General features: G+C 38.7%; 1 protein-coding gene across 3 annotated transcripts in view; it reads right to left on the bottom strand.

Annotated features, from left to right (window-relative positions):
- Positions 1 to 1,542: 1,542 nt before the first annotated feature.
- LOC141288838 (mitogen-activated protein kinase kinase kinase kinase 4) overlaps positions 1,543 to 11,272 on the bottom strand; it is a 76,432-nt gene continuing 66,702 nt past the window's right edge. For all 3 annotated transcript variants that reach the window (XM_073821008.1, XM_073821006.1, XM_073821007.1), the window contains exons 30-32: positions 8,363 to 8,522; positions 4,005 to 4,144; positions 1,543 to 3,878 (exon numbers count right to left, since the gene is read on the bottom strand). In XM_073821008.1, the coding sequence (XP_073677109.1) occupies positions 3,795 to 3,878; positions 4,005 to 4,144; positions 8,363 to 8,522 (384 nt within the window). In that variant the 3' untranslated portion in view covers positions 1,543 to 3,794. The remainder of the gene's footprint in view (positions 3,879 to 4,004; positions 4,145 to 8,362; positions 8,523 to 11,272) is intronic.

Below are 11,272 nucleotides of genomic sequence, written 5' to 3'. Positions count from 1 at the left end.
AACAATGAATAATAAAGATAATGAATTTCAAACGAAAGTGACTGAACCAATCATGTTTTTATTAATATAAGTAGCCTACATATACAAGTAACGTTAGGCTATTTTTATACTTCATGAACTTAATTACTTAATGAACCAATCATATTTTTATTAACAAGTACATATGCATATAAATTGATATAGCCTAATACGTAGGCTATAGAAGTATTATTTTGAACACGGTGCCTCGCCGTCGACCGGTCTGACTTCTTCACGCGACTTCTGCCTGCACTTTCAACTGTCCTAACGGCTGCTGCAACTTGCGCTCTCTTCATCTACTCTATAAAGCAAAAAGGGGACAAAAAGGTCGTATTGTCTTTGTGCATATAGCCTAGATGAATTAGATAAATTAATAGAAACAATATAATTTTAAATTCACACTTGAGCTATATAGCCTACCGAGGTTGTGGAGGCTCGACATCAGCATATTTTTTTTTAAGATTTTACTTCAGTATAATTTTCAGGACAAATAGAGCGGGATTCGGGACAGCAGCTTAGATTTCGGGACTGTCCCGAATTTTTCGGGACGTCTGGTCACCCTAGTCTGTATGCAATGCGCCGACCTCTGCTCTCATGACTGCACGGAAGATTGCACCCAAACACTGACCCTGGGTGAGGAGACCACTCTAGACCTAAGTCTTCCACTGCATTACTGAGGATGTGCAGAAGTTTGCTGTCCCTGGTGGTCGCCGCATGCTCTCTTGCCGCACTATGTGGCACCATTGATTCTGGAACGGGACTCTGTGATCTGTCTTCTCTCTCCAAGGCTGTAGTAGACATGGCATTGGCAGTGTCCTCCTCCACACCAAAAGACACCTATCTGTGGGCACCTTCAGAAGGGTGGAAGGAGTCTTCTGCATAAACAACTGGCTCAGGTAGAAACTGTTTCATTGATAGCTCTTCAAACTCGTCTTGAAGTTCGCCTGAACGCAAAAGGGAAATATTCCAATGCCTAACCCTTTTTTCACATGCTTGGATGTCATTGATAGATGTGCTCAGCACCGCTGCTCTTCTGCATGATCATGAATTTGTGAAATGTTAGTGTGTGTTCGGAAATAAGACTATATACAATATCTCCCAATAGCAGACATATGTTAGGCTGGGCTGTGTAGTTGTAATCATCTATTAGCTCTGGATAATGCTTGAAGGAAAATTTGGTTTCAGTTTGCACTTTGAATACTGAGAGTGTTCTTTGATTGCAGTGTTCTTTACACTTAGAAAAAAAAAATTTATACAGTTTTTCTTTCTATGTTCAATTTGTGAAAGGAGTTGATGAATTGAATAATTATTTTGTTCAAATAAGGATTTCTTATAATGTTTTGTACACCACTTGTTACCGTTTTTAAGAACATGAGCTCTGAAGATTTGCTGTATTGAGCTGATAATTGTATATGATGAGGATTTAAATAATGTTTTATTTCTGCAAATGGTGAACAGTATAATGGTTTGTATGGCAGGTTTGTGCTAATGTAGCACGGATGAACAAAGACATACTGAGCAATGTATTCTTAAAGCATTTATTTGGCTCGATTCCTTTATGTGACACACGACATATACTGTATATGCAATATGCTGTTACAATCCAAACCTAACAGAGCTGTTTTGACATACAGAATTGTTGAGTATATGGTGCTTGATAATTGTCTATAAAACACAGTATTTAGGAATATGTACAATACAGGAAATATACAGTCAAATTACACCATTACAAAGAAAAAAAGCTTTGAATTAAATTAAATTTCTGTTGTTAATGTACAGTATTAACTCAAAGTATTGCGTTTGACCCCAAATGAAAATACAGATAGCGACAATGTCAAGACATTTCAATGTTAAAGCAAAACCCTATTAAGAGTTTTACATTCATCGCGTCTCACACGTATGATCCAGACGGCATTCAGAGCGCATTAAGGCACGGCTGAGAATACACTGCTGGAGCACAAGAAAAAACAGACTTCCTATGAGAATGTGACTGAACTGATGAAGATGTAGAGCTCATCCGATTAGTTTCCTAACAGAGAATTACATGAGACTACTGAAGCACTACAGAATAGAGCGGAGTGACAGCGGTCTACTGATACTATAGTGTGTGGAGCTCCTCTAAACGCTCGTCTTCTCCACATACTGAGATGCTCTGCTGGATTGCAGTATGAAATCAGTGCATTGTTAAATATGATTGAAATCAATAATGCGTCAAACTATCACAGCAGTGTTAAGCGAGTTATCTATACTGCCATCCAAAGCCAAAGTGCAGTAACTACACCAACACTGAAACTAAGAAAAATGCCTTTAGTTTTTACGCCCACTAGTCAAAAATGTTGACACTCTCGTTTCTCTGAAATGGGACAAAACTGAGCCAGGAGACTTTGCCACAAGACAAAACAGTTGTCACAAAGTCCATTTTAAGCCTTAACTCAATTTTGACTAAAAGTGTAGTTACTGCGCTTTGCCTTTGGAGGGCGATGTAAAGTGCACATGGTCCAGAAGTACTGCATCTGTACAAAATAGACATTTCACTTCTGCAACTCTGATTTCCCACAGTTCAACTTTCTTTAACTCTCATTCACATGACCATCTTCCATGTCCTGCTGCTTTTCTTTGCTCTGTTCATTTTCCTCGTTTTAATTTGAGAACCAACAGAATCACCTGCGTCACACATCTCCAGTCCTCCACAGACACACTTAACCTGCTTAAACCTGCTTTCACAACAAGCTTCATTGTATTATTGTATGTTCTACATGTTTCAGATCTGTCTTCTGAAACAGTGGGTGGTTAAAAGAAAACACATATTAAGTGACAGAAGTGTAATGAAGGTGCAGGTGGAAATAAGCGTTGCACCATCTCACACATTCTCCAAAAACCATCAGAGAGAGCTTTATTGAGGCATTGATTTCATCAGTTCATTGTCTGTGTGAATGATGCATGTGTTTATCGATCACCCTCAAACTGGAGCTCAGATTCAACTCTGTTCAACTGTCAATGTACCTAAAGAAATGTTAGTGAAGACTGCAGCGGCCAAAACAAAGAGTGGAAAACAAAACTAAACTACAACAAACTCGTGGTCAACAACTAATTGGGAAATGTTGGCCGCATGGCTGCTTTCTTAAAGACTGATGACAATTATAGATAGATTCTCAAATGTACAGAAGATTTTTTTCTCTTCAATATTCAGATTCAATGTTTTTCTCCAAAACCAAACCAAATCAATAGTGATGTTCAGACGGCAGACATCAGTCAACGATCAATCATTTAGTCTGCATGCAATAACTAAAACCCTTTATTTAGATCACATGTATCGTGGTCATTTGTCTATGTTTGTGTTTTGGTAGAGTGAGAGCTATAATAAACAGAAATAATAAAGATAAACTGCCATCTGTTAGAATTAAACTCAGAAAGCCAGTAAAGTGAAAGCTGAGGATATGCTAGGATGTTTGACAGTTACTCTGTTAGCGGTTAGTATCGGGTTCACCGTGTACCAGCCATGGTTGTTATTATACAATAAAATAATCAGGTATTAGGGAACCTTGGAAACAAAAGGACTTGGATAAAATTACAATGCAAAATAAGGTTTATGTCTGAAGCACGGATCAAGACAAATGCTGACACGGTCAGACACAACGCAATATATCGACTATTTTACATACATTTATATATCACTTCTATTAAAATGTTTACATGTAAATACAAAAAAAAATCAAATGAAAATTGGAGCGTGTTGACAGAGACTGTTGGTTATGGGATATGGAGTCAGTTCTCATTCACCAGTTGAAGAGAGTGTTCTGTCCTAACGTCATGAAGTAGATCTGACTGCATCCTCCAGACTGCACCGACGCAAAAAACACCTGCGCACACACACACACACACACACACACACACACACACACACGTCATGCTTTTTAGCCACTCATATATCTCTAATAATTCTATGTTGTGTGATATTACACAAGCATATGGAGATGTTTTCTTACTTTATCATTTCTCTCACACAAGAACTTGAGTTTCTGAGCCTTTTTGTGCATGAAGACTCCCTCTAGACTGCTGGTCTTGGCGGATCTCAGCTCGATGGCTTTCTCTCCCCATCCCATCACTTGATTGGACTGAAGGTAAGCTGCAAATCAACAACATCACATCAACTAGAGTCAAGAAACCACTCCAGCATTTTCAGTTCAGTAAAGCTGAGATGATCTGGAACAGACTGGGTTTTCATGAAGCCTGTATTTAGAACACATTATGAGGGTATTCTTAAGGCATTATAATGAATGCAGAATGCATTATAAAAAAAAAAATGTATAATATGTATCATCTCATGAGTATTCATGAGTATTGAGTAATTTTTTACTTATTTGTGACCATGGACCACAAAACCAGACTTAAGGGTCAATTTTTTGAAACTGAGATTTATACGTCATCTGAAAGCTGAATAAATAAGATTTTCATTGATGTATGGTTTTGATATATTTACAATAGGAAATTTACAAAATATCTTCATGGAATATGAACTTTACTTAACATGCTAATGATTTTTGGCATAGAAGAAAAATTGATCATTTTGACCCATACCATGTATTTTTGGCTATTGTTACAAATATACCCCAGCAACTTAAGACTGGTTTTGTGGTTATAGCTTTTAAGAGTATGATTATTTATAACACAATGAACACTTTGCATTCTCTTCAGTTACTATGGACTATACTCCTCATAGTTATGTCTCATATCTTGCCATCTTACTCATGTCACTTTACTTAAAGCATACAAAGACCACTTATAACTTAAGTAATAACATTAATATTTCCTTAAAGAGCCATAAGATGAGGTATCAGATCAGATGAATGTACAACTGCATGTCAGCTAGCAGAAATCATTATTAGTAGGATGCTAAATATATGGCAACACTGTATTTTTACGGTTCCCAAAAGACAAACTGATTATAAGTAACTTTGCAAGTACATGAACCTTCTACCAATAGCCCAACCCTAACCTAAGTCTACTAATACTCTGAGGAGGACATGTAGTTGCAGAGTTGCTTATAGTCAATAGACAGGGGACCATCAAAATAAAATGTAATATAAATGTAAAAAATAAATGTAATATGATATAGTCCATTATAAATGAATATGATGTCCATTGTGTGTTATAAATAATCATAATCTTAAAAGTTATAACCTCAAATACTCAAGTATTATAATTATTGTTATGATAATTCATGAGATGATATAACATATTATACCTTTTACTGCATTATGTTTTAATTATAATGTCTTAGAAATACCCTTATAGTGTATTATACATAGGGGCTTCATTGAGAGTGCTACTTTTATTGTGCTATATTATCATAGGTTTTGTGTTGAACTGGTTGATCATAGGCCTCATTGATCTGAGCTCACGCACCTCAGTTTTTGATTGAAAAAGCACCATTTGTGGATCATTTTGGATGTTCGTTTTTGACCTGGAACACCACAATCAAATAAAGAAGAACTACCTAGAAAGTAGTGTCTAGAAAGTTGCTATACCCTATAGTTTTTCTGAATGTGAGTGTGATTGTGAGCGGGCTGTTCACATGAGGATACAGGCTGAAGATGAGTTCAGACACAATACTGGCCATTATTTAGTCTAGTCATGCCACTATTCTCTGTGCTCTAAATTCAAGATTTAACCTTTTATTCTTCACAGATTTCCACACGGTGGCCAGTGAAGTTTCTAAACTAAACTGATTCTAGTTTGTCAGCAGCAGAGCTAATCTAGACCAAATGGGCTCTACTTACAACTTCATTATTAAAAGGAAGTAACTCTATGTGTCTTCCTTTGGAACTTACAACTCCTGCTTCCTGCTCAAGTCTTGTGAGGTTATGGTGTTAGCTTTGATTCATTCAAACACTGCTCATGGGAAACATCACCCAGACTGAGGAGAGCTCATTCTACAGAATATTCTCCTCCATACTCAGGTACAGAGTGCTATCCGGAGAAACATAGCAGAGGGAGGATTTGATGAGCAACCAACGCTGAGAAACCAAATATCCATCTTATACTGTCTCATAAATGTACACAGGTGTAAATATTAAAGCTGCATTGTGTCATTTATAATCTAGTAGAAGTTCAGTAGTCATACATCCGAGAGGTTGATTTAGGTTGATGAAGTTGTCCTGCATCCTCTTCTAAGAAACAGTGTTTTAATGTTGAGATCTGGTACAGTAGTAAACTAAGTCTCATCACAGAGCATCTCTTGTTTATTAAAGACAGATCTGAGAGAACTTCATGTCACATCCTCCAACATCAGACCACAGCAGCGGTGTAGCATCAATTAGAGTCCTGCACGGGCCCAAACCCTGCCTTTGTCCAACAACTTTTGAGAACAGAGCCTGCGTTGCAGTGAAGTGGCTATATTTAGTTTAGTTTCTTTATTAAGTTAATTAAGAAATATGTTTGGAACATTTTATGTTTATTCAATTCAAGCTTTTGTTTTTAAAGTAACGACCAAGCGGCCAGCGGCATGAGTTGAGCATGTTTGATCAATTTAGCCTTGTGTAAAATAAAATCTATAGACATAAAACACTTGATGCATTTCATAATATTCATCTAAACATTTAACCTACAGTAGATAAACGTGCGCTGTTAGAGGCATATCCAGTCGTTTGTGCGGAGAGTGGAAGCTAAAGCACGCTTTGCAGGACATGGAAGCACCAGAGCGATCACTTGCATTTTTGTCTTAACAGCGAGAACCTAAAATACGCCATCATTTTGCTCAAGGGTAACTTCATTCTTTGGAACTGCAAAAGGTCTACTTTCGTTTGTGTGCACTCACAATATCAACAAAATGTTGTGCTTTTGTAAAATAGCTAAAGAAAACAAACATGCGCTTTCTTCCGTCTCTGTCTTGAGGAGGAGCGCTTTACAAAAACTATCTGAAACTCTGTGAATATTTGCCTCACAGACATCATAAATATATCTATAGAATGCTTTAAATTACTACTTAAAACAAAATAATTCATGTAATAAAATCAAGTTATATTGCGTAAAGCTAATGTGAGAATTCCACCTACTACACCCCAAAAAAAGAAAAAGTCTGTGGCATCAAACCTGGCTTCACATTTAACATAAAAACAGCAATAAAAACGTAGGCTTCAACTCGGTTAACTGGCTGATTTATGAGAAAAATAAAACAATGTTGGCAAAGTTGTGGTACTATGAGGTAGGCTAAATTGTTGCTATTATGACTTATTCACAAGATGCTTTTTTAACTCTAAAATTTTAACACAATACCTCATGAAATATATAAATATTAAAATATTTTTTCATGTTTATTTTGTGTTGCAAATATTAAAAAGGAAGAGATGATTGATTCATGTGCCTCTTGATCTGGGATGAATATAGTTATCTCACTACAAACTAAAGAGCGTTATTGATTGCATTTTATCATAAAATTGACAGAATTTATAGGCTGACACTTGAGTGCTACAAATAATGAATGGACTTGAAAACGTTAAATATTATTTCCAAGCATTTATACTGTAAATAAAACAGCTTGTGAATACTCACGTAACGTTATGTACTTAAGAAAAATCCACAAGTTAACTGAGTTGGAGCCCACAATGATAGGGGGCCCGTACAAATGTTTTGCATATGGGCCCGGGGCTGACTTGCTCCGCCACTGAACCACAGCATTTCCAACATGAAATATAAATATATCTCACACACCTGAATCCACCAAAAGTGTGTTGGACGAATTGCAATATAAACTTGAAAAAATACAGATCTTGATTTTATATCAGGAACTGATGAGAGAATGAAGATGCAGTGAATATTCTGTGTGTTATTCAACAGATATCAATGGCTCTCTCTGGATTGCTTTCTGTTTCATCACACATCACGTGCCATGAGCACAGGCGCAGCATCATGTCTGTTCTAAGCGTGTGCTTCAGTTATATTCTCAGAAGATAAATGCATGAGTTTAGCTCTGAAAGCAATTCCAAAGATATTCTCCTAGTTGTGTGGATTTTGAAAACTTTAGCCTCTTTATCGGCCTCATCCAGAGCTGAAGAACAGCCGTGGCTTTTCTCCACACAGATCGCTGCTGTGTAGGAAGTGAGATGACTCATCCATCCAAATGAGTTTTGCTTTTTCACATTTAGAGTCTCATGCACATCAGTCATTATAAGAACTTCCTTAATGTGAGTGTAACACAGCTCACAACAGGAACACAATCAGACGGAGAATCAACCAATGAGAAACACATCCAGACCGCATCCTCTGTGGATAATCACTGTATGTGTGTCTTGTGCATCATGTGCATATCTGCTATACATGTGTGTGTTTGTGTGCTGGAGCTCACCCACAGAGGCGGGCATCTCCCCCCACTGCAGCACCGTCTCCTTGGTGATGCGGCCATAGGTGTCAATATAGACGCCCTCATCCTCGTAACACAGCAACAGCTCCATCCCACTGCTGCTGGGGAGGATGATGATGGCATGCGGCCGAATCGCACCTTGGATCTGAAACACACAGACATTCTGTTATAAAGAGAAAATAACTGCAGATTAACCTTCAGTCAGTGTCAAATTTGATTTCAAAATTTGGAAATCAGAAGGACAAGCACTTGACAAAATGCATTGTCATAAATAACATACAGCTTCATACATTAGGTTGTAAAATCAAACTAAAAGCCACCCCTGAAGAAACAAACTACTTATTTTTTCTTATATACCAAATGATGGTTTATAAATTAATGTTTTTTTCAATAAGGAATTTTTACAAGACAGAGAAGTAGATGAAACCTGTCTCAATTCCTATCACCAAAAATTGGATTCAAAGCCAAGTCAGAATTTGCAAAAAAGCTGGCATGAACAAGTTTTGAAGAAAATAATATAAGAAAATTAGACACAAGTCTTTAATAAAGTTGTTAATAAAATGTCTCTTTGAGGCTCATATCAGAGTTCTGTGTAATCTGGTGGTCCCAAGTAGTCGACCCAAATCCACCTACACTAGTAATAACCTAAAACACCTTCTAACACCCGTTGGCTGCTCTTTCAATTCTTCATCATCAGCTAAGAACCTAGGTGTGCTATTTGATAGCAATCTTTCCTTCAAAAGCCACATTGCTAGCATTTGCAAAACCGCATTTTTTTATCCATCTCAAAAATATATTGAAATTACAACCTATGCTCTGCAGAAACGTTAATTCATGCGTTCATGACCTCAAGGATAGATTACTGTAATGCATTATTGGGTGGTTGCGCCACATGCTTAATAAACAAACTAAATCCCTTTATGGTTCAGCTCCTCAGTACTTGAGAGAGCTCTTATCGCATTATAGTCCCTCACGTTCGCTGCGTTCTCAAAACACTGGCCATTTGATAATACCTAGAATATCAAAAAAATATTATTTTCCTATTTATCACCCAAACTCTGGAACAATCTACCAAACACTGTTCGGGAAGCAGACACAATCTGTCAGTTTAAACCTAGAATAAAGACCCATCTCTTTAACCTGGCTTACACATAACACACTAACATATCTCTATAATTCAAATCCGTTAAAGGATTGTTAGGTTGCATTAATTAGGTCAGCTGGAACCGGGAACACTTCCCATAACACCTGATGTACCTGTTGCATCAAAAGAAGAATGGCATCTACGCTAATATTAGTCTGTTTCATTCTTATTCCGAGGTCACCGTAGCCACCAGACACAGCCTGTATCCGGATCAGATGGTCACTGCAGTCCCCCGGATCCAGTCCGTACCCAGCCCAGATGGTGGATCAGCACCTACAGATGACCTATACAGCCCTGAATGTCAACCAGATAAGCCCCAGAAACAGATCCCCAAGATAACTGAAACCATACAAGTCTTCTGTACAATCTGACTTTGTTGCAGCCTGGAATTAAACTGCTGGTTTGGTCTGGCCAGAGGAGAACTGGCCCTTCGACTGAGCCTGCTTTCTCCCACGTTTTTTTTCTCCATTTCTGTCACCTGTGGAGTTTTGGTTCCTTGCCGCTGTCGCCTCTGGCTTGCTTAGTTGGGGACACTCAATTTCCCACAACATCATCGACTTGATTACACAGATAATATTTGAACTGAACTGAGCTGGTCGACAACATCACTGAATCAATGATTAACTGACTTTTAATGAAAATTGAGTAAAGTCAGTCATGATGTATTGTCAAGTACGGTGACCCATACTCAGAATTAGTGCTCTGCATTTAACTCATCCAAGTGAGCAGTGAGAAGTGAACAAACACACACACCCAGAGCAGTGGGGAGCAACTGGGGGTTTGGTGCCTTGCTCAAGGGCACCTCAGTCATGGTATTGAAGGTGGAAAGTGCGCTGTTCATTCACCTTCAAATCCTGCCGGTGCGGGAATCAAACCGGCAACTTTCGGGTTACAAGTCCAACTCTCTAACCATTAGGCCATGACTGTCATGACTGTTTACTATTGTCCTTTTGCATTATCGACACTCTGTTTTCCTGTTTAATACTGTAAAGCTGCTGACACATCTGTATTGTAAAAAGCACTGTATAAATGAAGGTGTCTTGACTTGACCCAAGTCCAGTGATCCTGGAGGCCTACAGGTCCCTCCAGTGTCCTCAGAGCTTCTGATGATGGCTGCCATCATCCTGAGTGTGTGGGCTGCACACTGTTCCCAGCCTGACACCTTTGATAACATGGTCCACTACATCTTCCTCAAAGGCAGTGGCATCTGCTCTTGAACTCTCTACCATTGCTGGGAAGGCAGTCCCAGAGTCAACTCCAGCCCTGGATCCACCTGAGCTGTCTGTGGTCTGCCGCAGCCACTGTTTGTTCCTTTATGGCCAGGAGCACCACCTCTGAGTTCACCCAAGTTTCCCGTCTCTGCTCTGCCATGGTTTTCATCTCCACTGGCTCCACCGTGGTTCCCTGGTGGACTTCAGCTTCCACTGAGTTCTCCAGCCAGCTCCACCTTGGTTTCCTGCTCCACCATGGTCTCCTGAACCCCAGTCATCTTCTGCTTCACTGTAGTTTCCTGATCTCCAGTGGTTTTCTGCTCCGCCATGGTCTCCATCTCAACTGGCTCCACCTTTGTCCCTTGTTCCACCAGGACCCGGTGTTGTCCAGGGGCCTCATTTATAAAGACTTGCGTAGAAACCATCCTTGATTTTATCTAAGAACTTTTCTGATTTGATCTTAAGAGTGATTCAGAGAAAACGAACGTACACGCAAAATCCATGCGAACGCCAGTCATTCGGTTATAAATCAAAAAATGA

This window comes from Garra rufa, chromosome 16, assembly GCF_049309525.1.
Source record: "Garra rufa chromosome 16, GarRuf1.0, whole genome shotgun sequence".
NCBI classification, from domain to species: Eukaryota; Metazoa; Chordata; class Actinopteri; order Cypriniformes; family Cyprinidae; genus Garra; species Garra rufa.
This window is presented reverse-complemented; position numbering and strand designations above follow the sequence as displayed.